This window comes from Drosophila simulans, chromosome X, assembly GCF_016746395.2.
Source record: "Drosophila simulans strain w501 chromosome X, Prin_Dsim_3.1, whole genome shotgun sequence".
NCBI lineage: Eukaryota > Metazoa > Arthropoda > Insecta > Diptera > Drosophilidae > Drosophila > Drosophila simulans.
The window spans coordinates 16,116,340-16,134,855 of record NC_052525.2 but is presented as its reverse complement, the minus strand read 5'-3'; the positions used below and the strand labels follow the sequence as shown (position 1 = coordinate 16,134,855).

Sequence of the window (18,516 nt, the reverse complement as noted above, 5' to 3'; positions counted from 1 at the left end):
ACGATATTTGTTTCAGTTTTTACGTTGTATAATTAAAAATTCGCTAGAGTTTTTCATTCAGTTTTCAATTACTATTCCTTTAAATTTGGAAATCTTAACTGATTAATATTTATTAAATAAGCTTCAAATTTGCTCCACTAAGTATAGAACATGGGGAATTTTTTTATATATATGTTTTTTTTCGTTATTTATAGGTGAATTCTAAACAATAAAAATGCAGATCGTGTTATAAATACATGATAGACCACCTTAAAGGACATTTCAGGAAAAATTCATAAAAAATGTATGCTTTGTTTTTGAGGTAATGGCACTCATATTTTTATTATGATAGACCCATATTAAATACCATTCTTATTTTTAAGAATTTTTATTCTTGTTCAAATGTTCTTTTTTTAATTTGAATTAAGTTGTTCAAGTGAATTGGCGCAAAGTAAGACCCTTTTTTCCAGCAGTATTATATGTTTGGTATTTTTGCTGGTATTTTCGGTTCGAATGTTTTTGGAAATGGAAAAGCAGAGCAGTGCTAAATTGCAATCAGATCTCGACGCGACGGCGATGAAGAAGCATCAGTAGGAGCGCGCGGAAAGTGTATGTTTCAAAACTCCGCTCGGAAAACAATATTTGTTATTGTAAATAATATTCCCTTAGCAATTTGGAATATTTCTCGCGACAATTTTTTTTCGGTGAACTTTCATACAGTTTTGCCAAAAACAAAAACAAAGAGGAAACCAAAACAACGGAAATAGTTAATAACAAAGTGCGTGAGCCTTTTTTTTTATTATTATTTTTCGTGTGTGTGAGAGCGGTAATTTAGCAGTGTGTGTGTGTGTGTGTGTGTGTGTGTATTGTGCATCCCACTGTTATTTGTGGTCGTGTAGGTCAAGGTGAAGCAGCTGCACCGTTAGTTTTCCACCCATTGACTATGCAGTTTTCAATCGCAAATGCGTTTGATATTATGCATATGTGTGTGCAGAAACCCTAAAAAGTCAATATTGCAGTTAGTAGCTCTCTTTCGCACTGCCCACCCTGCCTGCCTGCCTGCCTACCTCCCTCCCTCCCGCTCGCACCTCATCGAGTGAGATAAGCACTAGATAAGCATGTGTGTGCGTAAGTTACTGTTAAGCTTAACCCTTAGTAAACAACAAACTTGCACGTAAATGAAATGTGATGTTCCAAAATATATAGAACAAAATAAACAAAAATATGAAACAGTAATTAAAGTGATTGATTGATAGCTTCCCAATTAAGTAATAATAAAAATACTTACAGTACTTATATACTTCAGTACTTATACTTCTTATTATTTAGTTGCCCATTTTATATTAACTTTAGTGTCAATTTAATGTGGCAGCACTAGCAGCTGGCAACGTGCAGCAGTATCAACAAAAACATAAAACAACACCGGATTGTGCAACCTGCAACTTGCAACACAGGCAGCAAAACGGCGTTTCTACCGCAGCGTCGCCTCTTCGGCGGCGGCAATGTGCCCGCCTCGGCGTCCATGAAGCACCAGCCGCCGCCCCCGCCACTCCCCCTTAGCCAGCCGCCCTCGATGGGCGCTACAACAGCGGCGGGGGGCGTGGCCAGCGTTATAAGCACCATGAACGGCAACAGCAGCAGTGGCATTGAGGCGGTTAAATGCCGACCACCCATTTACCCCAAACGTAAGTAAATGCCTTTTTTCAGGGTGCAAGCAAATTGTTAAAAAAAAAAGCAAAAAACCTGATGAAAACATCAAAGGGGTTGATGAAGCAGTTTACAAAGGGGTTAACCGTTATATTGTATTGCATTCTATTGGTATTGGCACTACTTACTTTTAATGCGTAAAACAAATTCCTGGAAAACTCTGGCATTCTTTTAATGTCACATGAAAAAAGACAATATTCAAAACTGTATTTCTACTTCAAAAGTTTTATTTTTTATTATCATTCATATATTTAAATTCCTGGAAATATGAATGCTATGAAATGATATAATGTTTGTGAGATTTTTGAAATCATCAATCAACGCTAGATAAAACAAAACACCAGCTTTGCTCGGTGCAGCTTTTATAAGGAATTATTAATTATTTTTTTTATTTAATATTAATTTTATTTCTTAGTAACTCATATCTATGATGCATAGCTAAATGAATCCCACATACCATGGCTCAAGTTATCATACCAAGTTGATACCGAAAACGACCTTTAAAGATAAACGTTTGATTAGCTAACCGAATGACATATTAGTTTAAAGAATGTTAGCAATATTATAATATTAATATTAAGGCACAACTAAACATCTTGGCTTGCAGTGCATTTGGGTTCCCTATTTTCAACGGGCCAATTGCCTTTGGCTGGATCGATCTTATCTGGTATTTCGCATTCGGTATCTGCTAACTGGGATCTGGAATATGGGATCTCGATAGGCTACCCCATTACGTGGCCCACTCCGCTGCTTTTCCGCCGACAAGAAAATTGACTGGCCACGGTAACTATGTACATACGGATGTATGTATGTATGTACATATGTATGTATTGTACATACTGTATGTATTTTCCGATGGTTTTGGTTTCGGTTTTGGAGGAAAGTCGACGGCGGCGGCTTCCTTTCCTTTTTTGCCCACTTCACTTTGTTTTGGCTTCGCTTTCGCCTTGAATTTTTTTTCATCAACTTTTTCTTGGCTTTTCGACTGGGGAGTTTGGACTGAGTGGCTTGTTGGTTGCGACTGCCGTTTTTGGTAGGCGTAGACTTTGTTTTTATTATTATTTTTTTTTTTGCCCCATGTTTTCTATTTTGTTCCTACTTCGCAGCTTGTGTGGTGTGTTGTGCAGCAGGCCGCACCCAAAACCACCCAGCACAATCCCAATTGCAGATCGGTCTGGGCCTTGGGTCTTGGCATTGGCCTTAACTTGGTAACTTGGTTACTTCGGTGGGCAACGTGACCGCAGCTAACGGTTCTCCTGGTTGACATGTCGTCGTTAGTGGCCGATGAGCATTTGTGTCGCCGATATCGGGCTACGGCCCTCCTAACTTGGCCGAACGACCCATTGGAATCTATGTTTACTTAGCTACACTCCAAGAAAACGAAGTTAGTTATGGGGTTTTAATTATATTTAATGTCTTTATCAATAACTTCTTAATGGTTATATTTTTTATTAAAAATGAAAGGACACAGTAACGCCTTAAAGTAAAAGATTACATTGATCCCAAGATGATATCATACCTATTATACTTTCATCTCAGATATTTCTTCTATGAATTTAATCACCATTATTAATCAGTTATGTTTTTAAGCCATTTATGACTCAGTACGATTTGTTAATAGTTTTTGAATTCATTTGGAATATATTCATCATCCTCCTTTTTATTCACAGCCTGATCATATGGAGTGCGATATTGTTATGAGCATTATTAATCGATTCACAATTTGTTGAGCAATAGGTTTTCTCACTTCATTCAGCTAGCATAGTCATTGGCAAATACATGTTTACATACAGTCATAGCCCCAGAATCAGACGTGATAAGATAAACACATATAAACACATTATTTATAAATATTGCACTGAGCTCACCCCAACTAGTGTTCTATTTTCTTAGTTGATTTTGCAGTGTTAGCTAGCGCATTATAATTGAGCCAGTTTGATAATACATTTCTATGGGCATTTTTTTTGGATATATGTAATGGATATGGATGGATACAATCAAACACTGCTCAATCAATTATTCAAGTGTAATGTGAAAACCATGGTTTTTTTTATACACACTCGTTCAGCCTAAGTCGTTCAACTTGTGTTCACTGTACTTACTAGCAGCAACTCTCTCCAAATGGCGTTCAATTAGTTGCATTGGGAAAAATCACGCTCATCGATTGTCTAAGTTTAGTCATCCATTTCCATTTCCATTTCCATTTGCTATTTCCATGGTGCCTTCCTTTCGCATTCCAAGTTTTCCAAGTTGCAGTTCCAATTTTTGTTATGGAAGGCTTTCGTTTGTTGGTTCCAATTAAAAATGCTGCAGCCTAGCGTTTAAAAACTCATTAGGAGCCAACTTCATTGTTATGGCAAATGAATAAACATCTATGTACATACATACATACATATCTACCGCAATTGTGGTTGTCGTTCCCTTTGCCCGATGTTTGCTATATGTTCTACTATATGTTTTCTCACTCATTGTTCGCTTGATGCGGGGGCGTTGGTGCAGTTGTACAGCAGCGGTCAAGAAAGGAGCACCACGAATGAGTAAATGTAGCTGTCTATGAATTAAAACTAATATATAAATATAAATATAAATGAATTATCTTTTTTATGCACTGAAATATGTAATTACTACTTACTTCTCAGCAATAGCGACTCTACTTTTCTGCCCTCGTCTGTGCGCAGTGCACAGTGGGAGTGGAATTTTCATGGCAATTAGGGAAATCAGTGCATAAAGCTGTCAAATTCCCCATTCTCTGAAAAGGGGTTAAGTGCTGCAATGGCACATATTCTGATGTTTTCGGCTATGCATGTATTATTAATAGAATGCGTAAATCAAGACAGGGTGCATTTGGGCGGAATTGAACCTACATATCAGCATTGGAAGTGGTGGGATGTCAAAGGCGGGACAGATCCATTTCAGAGATCAAAGTTTCAGACTGACAACGATGTTCCACTAACAACAATTGCGGTTGAAGTAATAGCTCTTCAGATACATATACACATACATAGTTATTTAAAACATCTTGTTTAGTCTGAATAATCAAATGCAAGCTGCCTGAAGCTAAATTTACAGATTTTTGAAATCTGATCGATTAAGCGATCAAAAACAGATGGATATGTTGAAATCTGAATTGTTAATACTTTTGATTCCCTATTGATTCTCATTTAACCAAGTAAAGATAAAAATTTGTATTCGGATTCGAAGATAAACAATTTTCTGTGTGTGGAAACCGAAGAAGTTCGAAATCGTAAGGAATGGAAAATGCTTCTCTGGATGCGAGAAATTCCCTTGAAGATTCCCGGTGAAAAGCTGCCTGGGGTGGGGAAATGGTTGGGGAATGGGAGGCGGCAAACCTGGCCAGCTACTTCAAATGCCGTCAATTGTTTTCAAAAGTTTTCAGCGTGTCAAGAGCAGAGATGCAGCTATTTATGGAACAGTGCAACACGGCACAACGAATGCCCTTGGATGTGTGGACAGGCGTACAGTGGAGCCTGGCCAAGACGAACTCAGGAGTTGATAGGGTGGGGAAGAATATCCATTATATACATTAGATGCTCTAAAATGGGCTGAAAGTATGTATTCCCTATAAAAAACACTGATTTTTAAATATCTTAACGAATGTGTAAGATATCTTTGATTAGGTAAGAAGCTTGGTATATATATTGGTCATATTGGAACCACTTCCACTATGGCTCCTGTCCGCTTGCCTTTGTTTGCCCAACCAAATGCCTGTGATTCTGGTCTGTGGAAATGGCTGAAAAGTGAGCGGCGAAGAAACCCAATGCCGATGCACGTTCGATGGCTGCAACGAGCGAGAGTCACTCCAAGCCCCCAAAGACCCCGAAGTTCCCCAGGTCCCCCAAGTCCCCGCCTCCAGATTCCCATTTCTCCGTCTGGGCACTCGTGCGTTCAACGAGCCACTCGAACTCCAGAAAGAGGAGGAACAAGATGCGTAGGGCTCCAAGAAATTATAACAAGATTGCAGCGCTACTCAGGGCACCGAAATCGCCAATACTCTATTATAAATTCCAGTATAAATTATATTTTAGTGATATATATCCGTATATATACATTATTCGTAGATCTTTTCAATTGTAACCATTTGAGTTGAGAACCAACCCCCCTAAAAAAGTACTTAATCCTTTTTGGTATAGGGTATAAAAGCGCACTTAAGAACCTACAAAAAATGAGCTGCATTTTGCAGCATAACTCGAATTGAACTTAATTGAAATGAAATCGAGACGGGTGGAGGGGGGGTGGCGAATGAATGAGCGACCGAGATTGAAATTGATGTGTCGCCAAGTGTTAAATGGTCTGTCATAATGCCGATCGAGATCGTGTGTGTGTGTCGAGTGGAAAATAGGGAAAATCATTTCCCAGGCCATTTGCCAGCCGATTTCGATCAAACGTTTTGAAATGCTCAAGTGCTTGACACCCAACAACCTATCTAATAATTCCCATGGGCATTGCAATCGACTCTCGGGTTAACAACGGAATGGAAGGCAACTCTGCAGAGATGTCTTTTTATTATTATTTTTTTTTTTTTTTTTAGTGTAGAACTTTAGGCGACAGACGACCCAGCAATAATGACAGCGACAAGTCTAGTCAATGAACCACATCGAAGTGGGGCTGAACGCGGGGGGAAAGTGGGCGGGGAAAGATGAAAACTGCAACGCCCACAGAAAAGCTCTTTGGGATAAACAAACGACAATAAGCGGCGGCGATAGGGATCGGGATCGGGATCTTCGGGCACAGTAAGAAATATTGGACAGAGGGGGCAGCTATCAGATTTACGGAATTGAGAGCTCAGATTTTGTCGGAAGACGAGTGTGTGGGTGGGTCTGGAAAATGAATAAAGGAAAATGGGAAATGGAGAAGGCTGCGGGTGGGGGTTTTACACATACGTGTAGTGGGTGCTGTCTGTGGGCGTTTTCACATCTCAACTGATGATGGAAAAGATAAAGCAGGTGAAGGAGAAGAGCCAAAAGGTGAAAGAACTCTACTTTCCTCAATTTGGCTTGCATTTTACACTTCACATGTTTAAATACTATTATTACTCTAGGTATATTATTTTTTTTTTATTCATCAAATATTTTAATAAAACTCAAGAGTCAGCCATTAGTTTCCTCTATATGGGATTCAATTAAATTCAAGCATTTCGCTCAGTGCATTTTGCTTCTCTCACCCTTTAGAATCCCCCTTGCCCAGCCCCTTCTTGTTTACACAAGCCAATCTTTCAGCCGGGCCAAGTCATTGAGCTCATTAGCCTTCCTTGCGGTCTCGGTACGATTTCGCACATTTATCCGACAGATGGAGATATGCAAAAGATATAAAGATATCTGGGGAGATAACTGTATCTGGGCCCTAAGACCCAAACAAATATCTTAGTCCGTCCAATGTTTGCACGCGATTCGCAACAATTGAACAAAGTTTACACAAAATATTTCGAGACATTCAGCGATGATCATGCGATGAGTTTTGTGGGGCGGGTTAAAAAGAGGTCTTTTCCAACTGATATACCCCGATTTGGTAGCGTCATCTATGCTTTAATCTTTTGAGTACCACTTATGCACATAAATTAAGCAAATATATTCCAAACTTTTATTTAATATATATGCATTGCAATCCTACGGACCATATATTTTCTGAATTTCAACTAATTTTTTTTCTTTTTGAATTTTTAATCAACAATTTTAAAAGATACTTTCTTTATGGCAACAACTATAGTCTCTTTAATTAGTTAATCTTAGTTGCCAGAACTGAAAACTGAATCCACATTTCCTTTGACCAGTGCCATTTAAGAATTGAGCTCTTCAGGATGAGGGTTTGTACTCGAGTTGCACTGTGTCACCCTGCAGAGGAGTCCTTATTCCATATCCCTTGGCCTTGCCAGCTGAGCGCTTTTCAAACTCGATTTAATGCGAAACGTGAGCGGGAACAATGCACTGACTGTCTCCCCGCTGAGTGACACCCTTAGGAACTCAGGAACACGGTAACTTGGGAAATCAGGGGATGAGTGCTTTACAGATTCGCGGGGGTGGGCCCCTCAACCAGTGCTACCATATCGCAGGAAGCGTGGAAGGGGACGAACCCAGACTGTCACGGGGTGCGAATACAAAACGGTTTGTAAACAAATGCAAGAAACCTGAGCTGCGCGAAGAGGAAATTGTGACTGGGGCATTGCAATTAAAATAAGGAATTCGACAAGAATTTTCAAATTAAATTGTGTCACATTAACATATATTTTAATTTGAAAGGTCTTTATTTACATTAAGTTCTCTTTTTATATCATTTATTTGTTTGAGCTAGGCTAAAGTTTTTGAATTTCATAGGATAAATCATATTTCGCAACTATCTGGCAGCCCCGCTGAGTGACCGTTATTCCTTCTTTTTCGACCAAAAGGCACCGTAACATCTGGCCCACTTTTTTTCCGGGCTTCCGTTAGTTTGAGCCAGGTCCTTGAGCGCACGCGCGGAGAGAACGCGACTAGATGGGGGTGATAGTACGGGTGAAAGTTGCATTTCGGTGTTGCCACTTAACGTAACATCCTTGGAACAGGATAGTGGGCGGAGGTTGAGGGCGTGTGGCAGAAGGGCGCTGAGGAGAGCGAGCAAGAGAGAGAGAGAGAGTGTGCGAGAGACCATTACTTTTGGACGGTTTTAGGGCAGTTCGCTCGCCAGTTGCAGCTCCACCACAATACAATAAAGTGTTCATCAAACTCGGGGATTTATTTTTTCAACGACCAAACAACAAACAACTACTGACTCTCACTACGATCGAATATCAAACCAAAAATAATAAACAAATCCAAATATGTGGCAAATTTGCTGATAAGCAGGAACATAAAGTGAAAACCCGGAAGGCAGAAAAAGTGGCGAAGGCTTTTGGGCCAATTACGTTTTAAGTAGGCGTTCCGTATACACACGAAAGTCGGCGGGAAAGGGCGGCACGGGCGGCAGGAGGCGGAGGGAGTTACGAGGACCAAAGGACCAGGACACACACCAGCAGCAGGAACATGTGTAAGGAGCATCCAAGGGGCGCAGATGGAATGCATGGGCCTTCTCCCACCGCATCGCAAAAGTTGTCACCCCTTCACTCGACAGTCATTTCCAGCAATTCATTTGCCTAATGAGACGGCGATGAAGTCGCTCAAGAGCCGAGAATCAAGAACCAAGTGCAAGGTCCTTCAGGCGATTAGCCCGTTTTGAGTTCTCACTCCTCAATTAAACACTCGAAGAATAAATCGGGGAATGAGCACTTCGTTTGATTTAAAGATGCATCCATACCATCTGATATATTTTCCGTTTTCCTAGTATTTTAATCCTTGAAACCTTTTACTATAACTAACTCCTCGATTCATATTTTCTTACAGCTAAAACGCCCTCGTTCGACAAAGATCGTGATTACATAGGCTTTGCCACGCTTCCAGAGCAAGTGCACCGGAAGTCGGTGAAGCGGGGCTTCGAGTTCACCCTCATGGTGGTCGGCGAGTCCGGACTGGGCAAGTCCACGCTGATCAACAGCCTCTTCCTGGGCGATCTCTACAAGAATCGGCAGATGCCCAATGTGGAGGAGCGCATCGAGAAGACGACAAAGGTGGAGAAGAAGACGATGGACATCGAGGAGCGGGGCGTGCGGCTCCGGCTGACGGTGGTGGACACCCCGGGATTCGGGGATGCCATCAACTGCGAGGACAGCTGGCGCGTCTGCACCCAGTACATCGACGAGCAGTTCCGCCAGTACTTCACCGACGAGAGCGGCCTGAATCGCCGCAACATCCAGGACAATCGGGTGCACTGCTGCCTCTACTTTGTGCCGCCATGGGGCCACAGGTAGGATACTAAATAATAATCATAATAAAAATAAATCATTTTTTAGCTATGCTAAAAGATATAAAATCAGGCTCGAAAAAATGCTTACATATTTATTATATATAGAGTTTTAACATTAGCATTTCAGTACCATGTTGTTTTATTTATTTATTTATTTTTTTTATAGTAAATGCCACGATAAGCCGAAATCCACTTTGAGCAATTTTTCATGCGTAACAAATATTATATTACGTATATTATTTACGACTCTTGATTATCGTGGAATGTTTTATGACAAATTTCTTGTATCAGTATTTTTTTGCGCTCTTGTGTTAGTTATTAGTGATTACGTATTTTAGATATTTTGGATATTAGAAATATGGAATGCAGTAATGTTAACTTCAATCCTTTTTTCAGCCTGCGACAGATGGACCTCGACTTGATCCGGCGGCTGCACCGCAAGGTGAACATCGTGCTGGTGATCGGTAAGGCCGACTGCCTTAACAAGCAAGAGGTGCGCAAGCTGAAGGAGCGCATCCTGCAGGACCTGGAGGACAACCACATCCAGCTGTATCAGTTCCCCGAGTGCGACTCCGACGAGGACGACGACTTCAAGCAGCAGGACCGCGAGCTAAAGGCCTCCATTCCGTTCGCCGTCGTCGGCAGCAACACCATTCTGGAGGTGGCCGGCAAGAAGGTCCGGGGGCGCCAGTATCCGTGGGGCGTGGTGAACGTGGAGGATCCGGAGCACAGTGACTTCATCAAGCTGCGCACCTTCTTGATATCCACGCACATGCAGGACCTCAAGGACACCACGCAGGTGGGTGAAACTATTGTTTTAGAGCAAAAGAAATTCCGCCTTATCTTTGAGCATTACTAATACATATACTTTGGAAATGTTTCAGGACGTGCACTACGAGAACTTCCGGGCGCAGTGCATCTCGCAGATTTCGCAGCACGCGCTGCGTGAGCGCGGCAAGTTGAAGCGGGACTCGATTAGCTCGACCAACGGATTCGACGCGGCCATCTCGGAGACGGACAGGCTGCTCCTGCAGAAGGACGAGGAGATACGGAGGATGCAGGACATGCTCACCCAGATGCAGGAGAAGCTCAAGCAGACCCATCTCATGGAGATGAAGAAGAATGACAGCGTGATCGACGTCTAGGGAACGGAAATGGGAACGTGTTCAATTTTGCACCGCCATATATGCATCTACCTACTATATAGGACTTATATGGTGACCCAGAGAAATCCTGGAGCAGCTGCAACCAAATCGACTTTGTTTATAAGCTAGCACAGACTTTTTAAAAACAAAAACAACCAATTAAATCCAAACAAAAAGAAAAATGATTAAGACAACGATTCCCCCAAAAGCACAAAGAATCCGACGAACCAAAAACTTCAGACATCACACAGCCTTTTTCAATTTTGTAGCTAAAGTAACGATTTCGTTAAGAACTAACGATTTAATAGAACACGTCTATCTTGAGACATTAGATATTGATCAACACGATTACGATATTATACCAAAGTTTAGGGAGTTTCAAAAACTTAACGCAAGTAAATTGTTAATGGAAAAGATCAAGAAACCACAGAGGCACATAGAAGTACCGATAACGATAAACAGAAAGACATATACAGATCCCAAAAATGTTTTAATTTATTGTACGAGTATAATTTTGATATATTTGATTTCCTTTCGTTTTGGTTTTAAAGAACAAAACTTGAGAAGAGGAGAAGAGTTATAAGCAAGTTTGCTTTAATTATGTGTAAAGAACTTATACCATTTATATTGTAAGAATATATCAGATCTGATGATATAGGACAAACCGCTGGAGGTTTTGGCACTGAATTTCCATGAATCGACTTTCAGCAAGTTCCAATTATTTATGCTAATTACGTATTATCAGATATATGTATCTATGAACAAAACCTATTTTGTTGAAACGAATTGTTAATGAATTTATTTTAAATTATATCGATTAAGCCTTCACGCAACAACCATAATATTTAAATGAAATTATAGTCGAAAAATTATATATAAACATAGCGATTGCTAAAAATCGATTTCAAATAAAGATAAAAACAATTTAAGTGGTGCATTTACAAACGACTTGGCCTTGGAGAACGCTTGTTAATTTTCAGATTGGTTTTTCTTTTAAGGAAACTGCTCGAGAAAACTAAATATATTTAGTATTTATTTAGTATTTAGTACATCAATGAAAACCAACTTAAAGAGATGTTTCAACATTAATACCTTCCAACTGATTTACCAGTCTCTGATTTTCAATTTTGAAAACGGCCCGTTTATGCTGCTTTGAACCGCTTATTTTTCACTGCTTGCCAACTGCTTGCCGTGACTGCCAGTCAGCGAGTGCAACAGTTGCGCATCACTGGCAAAGGTGCACACGGTTATCGATAGGTGCTCGATTTGTTGCAATGACGAAGGGCGGGAAAGAAGAGGAGATTCTAGTTAATTTAAACAAATTAAAACCAAATTAATTGTGACATAAATGATTTATTTTTGTAGCTGTTGCTGTTGTTGTGGCAGAGAGGCGAATCGATTCGATAACATGGCAGCGATGACGTCACGCGCCACGCAGCTGGGACAGCAACAAAAACAATTGGATTTGAACCGGCAAGAACTGAATATTTTGGCATTATTATTAAAAATTCAGTATTTTGGCATTGGCGCGGGCCAAGATACACTCATACACGCAATTAGCACACACACGCACAGCGCAAGAGCGAGCGGGATAGCAAGCACTTACTCATGCGAGCGGAGAAGAAAAGCAAAAACAAAATAAACGCAACTGAACTGAACTGAAAGAGAGAATTCTGCAATATCATATTCGGATGTGGATGTGATTGTTATATTTTGTTATTAGTTCAGCGACGCCACTCGTCGTCACCCGTAAACGATGTCCGAAGATGCCAAGAGTAAGTGCACCCAGTGAGCTGGCACTTGATGCCACAGATCCATTAAAATCGAATAACTTCCCAGGTCCAGGACCACGCACACGGAACATCATCGAGAATCAGCTGTTCCGCCGGCAGCGTAGCCTGAAATTGGAGGCACTGCAGCGCCAGCGGACCTTGGATTCCAACGACGGGGTGGAGGGATTGGGCGCAGACACGGAACCCTTCGACAAGGTCAGTTATTTTGCATTTCATGGTGTGCTCCGCATGGTATATTTACGTTTGATCATCTTCCTCTCGCCAACAACAGACGCACATCGTCATCATCTTTACGGAGAAGGCCAAGCTGAGACACTGCCAGGATGTGGAGAAGATCATCCAGGAGTTTGGCATCCAGACCACGCTGGAGATCGTGGGGTAAGCCGGGATTACGTTAGATACATAAAGAACAACAAATCATAAAGGTTTTTTTGCTTAAAAACTAGTAAGAAAATCTAAATTTTTAAGCCATAAATCCAAACACTAACATCGAGTATAGAAAATCATTTATGTAACGCATTAAAATATAGATTTTCACAACATAATTATGCTGTAGAATTATAAAGTCTATATTATTAACTTATAGACAAAAACAAAAATAATTTTACATAATCTAAAAGAAAACTTGAATGAATTACATAAATTACTCAACGAGAAAATGTAGAAAATATAGTTTAAAAATCTTCACAGATGTTACATTGGTTGCTGTTCTTATAAATTTATAGCAAAATTTCCATGAAAAACAATTAGAATTTAGGACATATCAGTAAATCATTTTAAATTAGCAAACAACTAGTGCATTGTTTATAATACAAAAACCAGATCTTTTGATCTCCACTTTGTTTAGAAATGAAAATCGATTTAACTATTTGTTTACGAAAGCGCTTGGTTAAGTACTCCTCCAGATTGGCAGGCGACTAATCCAATTAAATTTCGTACAGGAAAACCGAAAAGTATCTCTACCTGTCGGCCAGCGTGGATACCCTGCTCCGTTTGGCCGATGCCGCCGAGCTGGAGAAGATGACCACCACGCACAGCATGCAGAAGTTCAATCACGGCTGCATCTCGGACTTTCTACTGCCCGGTATGGGCAAGGAGCAGATCCTGCGCTACTGCGAGATACCTGTTCTCATCAAGGACGTAATCCAGGACGGCATTAAGTCCTACGTGCAAAAGGGGTACATTGAGGATATGTTTCCACTCCACGATATCGTAAGTTATACATAATATCCTATTTATATTCATGGACAGATTGTTTAATGTTATGTAATGCATCAATCTATATACCTAGCTGTATCTCGAACGCTTCAACTGGAACCTGAAACGCACCAAGCTGCCCATCGAGGACATCCGGAACTACTTTGGTTCCAGCATAGGTCTTTATTTCGGCTTCATCGAGTTCTACACGAAGGCCCTGATCTTTCCCTCCCTCTTTGGTATCCTCCAATATGTATTCGATCTGAACATCTCGCTGGTCTGCAGTTTCTACGTTGTTTGGACCACGGTAAGTTAAATTGTTAGTTTTCAAGGCGAAACAAAGTAAACCTTTGCACAATAAAAATAAATTGCTTTTACAGCTTATAAATCTAAGTATAGCATCACTTAAGTGCTCTTAAGTTGGAAACTTTTAAGTGCTATAGTAAAAATAGCTAGCATGTATGTATTTTAATCTTGCAGTTTTATCAATTTTCTAGTTCGAATAGTTTAAATATATACACTAAATCATCGCCACAAGAATCAGTTAACTAAAGTTTAAGGCATAAAGATTTTATTATTATTTTTTTCCAATCGATTTTATATTAACATATATCCATATTTCTAGATTTTCCTGGAGTTGTGGAAGCGTAAGTGTGCCGGCTACTCGTACCGATGGGGCACCATCGAGATGAGCAGCCTGGACAAGCCGCGATCCGCATATACGGGCCAATTGAAACCGGACCCCATCACCGGCAAGATGACACTCCACTACCCGATGCGGTACACATACCTGCAGATGTACTGCATCTCGTATCCGGTGGTGCTGGGCTGTGTGGTTGCCGCCGGCTGGTTTGCCCTCTACCAGTTCCAGATCGAAGCCGAGGTGCTGGCGGATTTCGGACCAGACTCCTGGCTGCTGTACGTGCCGGTTATCGTACAGTCGGTGCTGATTGCGATCTTTTCGTGGGCATACGAGAAGCTGGCCACATTCCTCACCAACCTGGAGAACCACCGAACTCGCTCGCAGTACGATCGTCATCGGGTCAATAAGCTGATGCTCTTCGAGATCGTGAATAACTTCTTCTCGCAATTCTATATTGCCTTCGTGCTGCACGATCTGCGCCAGCTGAAGTACCAGTTGATGATGCAACTGCTGGTCTTCCAGCTGCTGTGCATCGCCCAGGAGATCGGAATACCGCTGCTGGCGGTGCTGCGCCAGAAGTACGCCGAGTTCCGTCATCGCGAGGTGGCCGAGGAGAAGCTGCGATCCATCAGTGATCTGCCGCGCTACGAGCAATCGTTCTACGAGTCCGGACTAGATGAATATCATTCCACGTACGAGGACTACCTGCAGGTGTGCATCCAGTTTGGATTCGTGGTCCTGTTTGCCGCCGTTGCCCCGTTTGCCGCCATTGGAGCTCTGCTGAACAACGTCTTTGCGGTCCACATTGATATGTGGAAGCTGTGCAACATCTTCAAGCGACCATTCGCAAGGCGCGCCAAGAACATCGGCGCCTGGCAGCTGGCCTTCGAGCTGCTCTCAGTGATGTCGCTGCTTAGCAACTGCGGTCTGCTCTTCCTCCAGCCGAATGTCAAGTGAGTGCTGGCCTTTTAGGACTTTCTTCCTGATAATCATCCTTTTTTTAATCCATCAGGGACTTCTTCTCTCACTGGCTGCCATCGGTGCCGGATCTTTCGTTCGTGATCTTCGAGCACTTGCTGCTGGGTTTGAAGTTTCTCATCCACAAGGTTATCCACGAGAGGCCGCGCTGGGTGCGCATCGGACTGCTAAAGGCGGACTTCGAGACCAGCCAGGCTCTCAAGCAACTCAAGTGGGTGTAAATGGAATTCAATGGAGAAACAACAAAACATCTAACGAACTATGTACTTGCAGAAAATTCAAGGCGGAGGCCAACAAGATGGCCTGATGGGCCACAAGATCGCCGGATCTCCCACTCCACTCCTTTTGGTGCTAATGAAACCAGTCCATTTTAAATGTTATTATTTATAAACATACGACTAAGCGCGTTTACCGCGAATGTTCGAGACCAACGGAAGTAAGGTGCCTTAAACCTAAAACTCATATAAATATGTCCACAGAGTACTTAAGATACTGATTTTGTCTGACCGGGATTAGCGTGCGCCTCGAAAGTGCCGGAACGCCAAGTAGGCATCCAGGGCATGCAATATTCCCGCTGCATAGCCCATATACTGAAAGTTAAGGAGTAAAAAAGAAATTATTTGTTAAAGATAGGCATATTTTTTATTTGAATCAATAGCACTTACATAGCAGGCCGTCATGGCGGGATATGCCCAGAATCCGGGTCGCACCAGGAACTGCGGATGCAGCCACACCACGCAGGCGAAACCCATGTAACTGGATGAGCTGAAGTACATGCAGCTGGCGAGGCCATTGAACAAGGTCTCCTGGAATAAGAGCAATCACCATATCGTTAGATCAGAAAAAACTAAAAATGCATCCTTCAATTTGAATTGTTCTCCAAGTCAACCTACGAATAGTGACTGCCGGATGAGGTTGTAGGATTTGTCGGAGAAGGCGTAGCACAGGAGCAGAATGCCAGTGGTGGTGAAGCAGTGGCCAGTGGTGGCCAGGAAGCTGGTTAGCGCCTGGCCAATGGAATCGGCGTATGGCACGCCGTACCGGATGAGCAGTCCCTCGCACAGCATGGCCAGGCCCAGCTGCATCAGCTTCAGGAGACCGATCCGCGACAGAACGAACCCGAAATTGATGCAGGTGCAGACGCGGCAACAGCAGATCCGGATGCCCAGCGGCTGGCCCATTCCCCGAACTCCAAACGAGGCCATGGTCTGATTGCAACTGATCGTCGATCATCCGGCGATGCAGCGACTCCGCTTTGTTGTATGTTGTCGCAGTGCCAGCCAGCCAGGTTCTATAAATAGCTACCGAGACACATGGACCCCAAGTGGTGCATTTCCTTGCATTTCCAGCGACGCGGCAACAAATCCACCCCAATCTTCAGCTAAATTTAGAACAGCCATCGGCAATTTTCACAATGGGCGAGGATTTGTCTATGCGGAAGGTGTCTTCCTTAAATACAAGATTTATTTTCTCTGAAATTATATGATAGTTATGTTAAATTTTTGATACATAACAGCCTTTTTGCCTTTCACTTTGATCCATTTACCCAAGTGTTTGCTATCCTACGTTCAGTTTGATTTTCGATGACATTCAAATTCTAGTCCCTCATTCGAATCGTTCCAAAAATAACGTTAAGCATAAATCCCCAAATTTCGAGGTCACGCGATCGCAACTGATCCTGCATCCAAAGCCCCACTTCCAGGATGTGCATGCCGTATCTGAGTAAGCTCTTCGGTGGAGGCGATCGCCGGCAGCGTCGCACCCGCGATGGAGGCGTCACCCCATTACCCAGCCTGGCCAATGTTACCCAGGTCTCCATGGACACCGTCAAGTCCGCAAAGTCAGCCAAGTCAGCGAAGTCGGCTAAGTCCGGCAAGTCCGCCGGTCGCCGTAGTACCACTGCTGCCATTCCTACTGAGTCCAGTGTCAGCAGCAATGAGGATAATACGGAGCAACCTCTGGCGACCGCCTCCCGAGGAGCTGTGCGCAACGCCACCGCCTCGATGGCCACCAGTGCTGCTCCAGCCGACGAGGCGAGGTCGCGCCGCTCCTGGTGGGGATACTTTGGCATGAGCAAGAACAAGAAGTCCAGCATTGAGTCGCTCTAGACTGCCGAGGATCGGGATGGAAGCCAATTGCAATGCATACACATATTCAATAGTAGTTGATGGTCATCGAAGTTTGGCTTGCAGTTCCCTATACACTTATCCAACAATCTTTTGCTTTTTTCGCTTTCGAGATATAAGTTCGATGATAAAAATATAAAAACGTTCCAGTTCAGACCTTTGGAACACCAAAAGTCCTTTAGTTTCTATATGGTAATTATGGCAACCTATCATTAGCATTTTAGTTAGTTCCCAGAACTAATATATTTAAATAATAGTTTTCAAAAATTCGTGTTAGGCTTCCAGATCTCGTCAAACTGACAGTACATTTAAAATAGATAAATTTTAGATTTCAATATAATTATCGTGTGTTATGAGATAATGAAGCTGGGGGAAATCCTAGAAAAAATGCATAATCTAAACTCAAATAAAGTTGGCAACTAAATTGGTTAATAAATCAGGAAAGTTACGGCCAAGTATATATGTATATATATGTACTTTCACTTTCCCCGTCGATCTCTACGCCCCTGAGCTTTCTTTGTGCCCACTCTGTTCTCCGATTTCTTTAGACGATCGGCTGGCGCTCTAGAAGATCGTGTTGTGTCCGGGCAGGGGGCGTGGCAGGGGCGGCATGCAAACAAAGCTCAAACGTCGGCACCGCCAGCGATTAGTGTAATTTATCAGTCGCAACGGCAATTTATATGGCTAAGCCCGATCGGTGGGATATATATATATATATAGACGTAGATGTTTGTGGGATTGGATGGGTGGTGGGGGAGGGGGTGTGCTCGTGCGGGGGTGGATGCTTTTTGACAATAAAATAATGTGGCTGTTATCACAAGTAATTGTTGCTGCCGGCAGTTGTTATTGTTGCTCCTACCGCTATTGTTGTGCGCTGTCGCTTGCGTCAATGGGCGGCTACACTGCGAGAAATTAGGGCTAAGCGAAAGGCAAATTTTGTAAAAATACCAATAATTCTAAGATTACAAATAAGAGAACAAATATTTACTTTAAAAACCTAAGATTGCATTAGAAACAAAGTTATTTGAGTTATTTGTAGAATCAACAATTATAGTTCAAAAATATTTTAAATAATATTTTTCTGTAAACATTCAACTACTTTAGAATCAATATATTCA

General features: G+C 42.1%; 4 protein-coding genes across 7 annotated transcripts; 3 read left to right on the top strand and 1 right to left on the bottom strand.

Annotated features, from left to right (window-relative positions):
- Window positions 1-511: 511 nt before the first annotated feature.
- LOC6726162 (septin-2) lies at window positions 512-11,609 on the top strand. Of its 4 annotated transcripts, none has more exons than XM_016172477.3 (5): window positions 512-757; window positions 1,352-1,664; window positions 9,057-9,516; window positions 9,913-10,315; window positions 10,401-11,609. In XM_016172477.3, exons 2-5 carry the CDS (start codon window positions 1,502-1,504, stop codon window positions 10,659-10,661), a joined length of 1,287 nt encoding a protein of 428 aa, XP_016039691.1. In that variant the 5' UTR covers window positions 512-757; window positions 1,352-1,501; the 3' UTR covers window positions 10,662-11,609. The 4 variants fall into 4 exon arrangements, with proteins under 4 accessions (XP_016039691.1, XP_016039690.1, XP_016039689.1 ...); XM_016172476.3 differs by having other exon boundaries at window positions 1,333-1,664; XM_016172475.3 differs by having other exon boundaries at window positions 536-588; window positions 1,333-1,664.
- Window positions 11,610-11,890: 281 nt separating this feature from the next.
- LOC6726161 (anoctamin-10) lies at window positions 11,891-15,760 on the top strand. Its single transcript, XM_002107101.4, has 8 exons — window positions 11,891-12,436; window positions 12,501-12,649; window positions 12,726-12,832; window positions 13,396-13,666; window positions 13,746-13,958; window positions 14,277-15,247; window positions 15,307-15,483; window positions 15,546-15,760. Exons 1-8 carry the CDS (start codon window positions 12,418-12,420, stop codon window positions 15,577-15,579), a joined length of 1,941 nt encoding a protein of 646 aa, XP_002107137.1. The 5' UTR covers window positions 11,891-12,417; the 3' UTR covers window positions 15,580-15,760.
- Window positions 15,637-16,722, bottom strand: LOC6726160 (protein singles bar). The gene is made up of 3 exons (XM_002107100.4): window positions 16,166-16,722; window positions 15,938-16,078; window positions 15,637-15,862 (listed from the first exon to the last, which is right to left on the bottom strand). The coding sequence occupies exons 1-3, from the start codon at window positions 16,475-16,477 to the stop codon at window positions 15,785-15,787; spliced, it is 531 nt and encodes a 176-aa protein (XP_002107136.1). The 5' UTR covers window positions 16,478-16,722; the 3' UTR covers window positions 15,637-15,784.
- Window positions 16,723-16,833: 111 nt separating this feature from the next.
- Window positions 16,834-17,571, top strand: LOC6726159. The gene has a single exon (XM_002107099.4). The coding sequence runs from the start codon at window positions 16,976-16,978 to the stop codon at window positions 17,378-17,380; it is 405 nt and encodes a 134-aa protein (XP_002107135.1). The 5' UTR covers window positions 16,834-16,975; the 3' UTR covers window positions 17,381-17,571.
- Window positions 17,572-18,516: the final 945 nt, after the last annotated feature.

Excerpts from the sequence above, each read along its gene's own strand:
- LOC6726162 (XM_016172477.3), top strand. The coding sequence starts at position 1,502 with ATGAAGCACCAGCCGCCGCCCCCGCCACTCCCCCTTAGCCAGCCGCCC. Across the intron at positions 1,665-9,056 it reads ACCACCCATTTACCCCAAAC|CTAAAACGCCCTCGTTCGAC; the intron begins GTAAGTAAATGC and ends ATTTTCTTACAG. Across the intron at positions 9,517-9,912 it reads GTGCCGCCATGGGGCCACAG|CCTGCGACAGATGGACCTCG; the intron begins GTAGGATACTAA and ends TCCTTTTTTCAG.
- LOC6726161 (XM_002107101.4), top strand. Across the intron at positions 13,959-14,276 it reads TCTACGTTGTTTGGACCACG|ATTTTCCTGGAGTTGTGGAA; the intron begins GTAAGTTAAATT and ends CCATATTTCTAG. Across the intron at positions 15,248-15,306 it reads TTCCTCCAGCCGAATGTCAA|GGACTTCTTCTCTCACTGGC; the intron begins GTGAGTGCTGGC and ends TTAATCCATCAG.
- LOC6726160 (XM_002107100.4), bottom strand. The coding sequence starts at position 16,477 with ATGGCCTCGTTTGGAGTTCGGGGAATGGGCCAGCCGCTGGGCATCCGG. Across the intron at positions 16,079-16,165 it reads TCATCCGGCAGTCACTATTC|GAGACCTTGTTCAATGGCCT; the intron begins GTAGGTTGACTT and ends CTCTTATTCCAG. Across the intron at positions 15,863-15,937 it reads CCGCCATGACGGCCTGCTAT|TATATGGGCTATGCAGCGGG; the intron begins GTAAGTGCTATT and ends CTTAACTTTCAG.
- LOC6726159 (XM_002107099.4), top strand. The coding sequence starts at position 16,976 with ATGTGCATGCCGTATCTGAGTAAGCTCTTCGGTGGAGGCGATCGCCGG.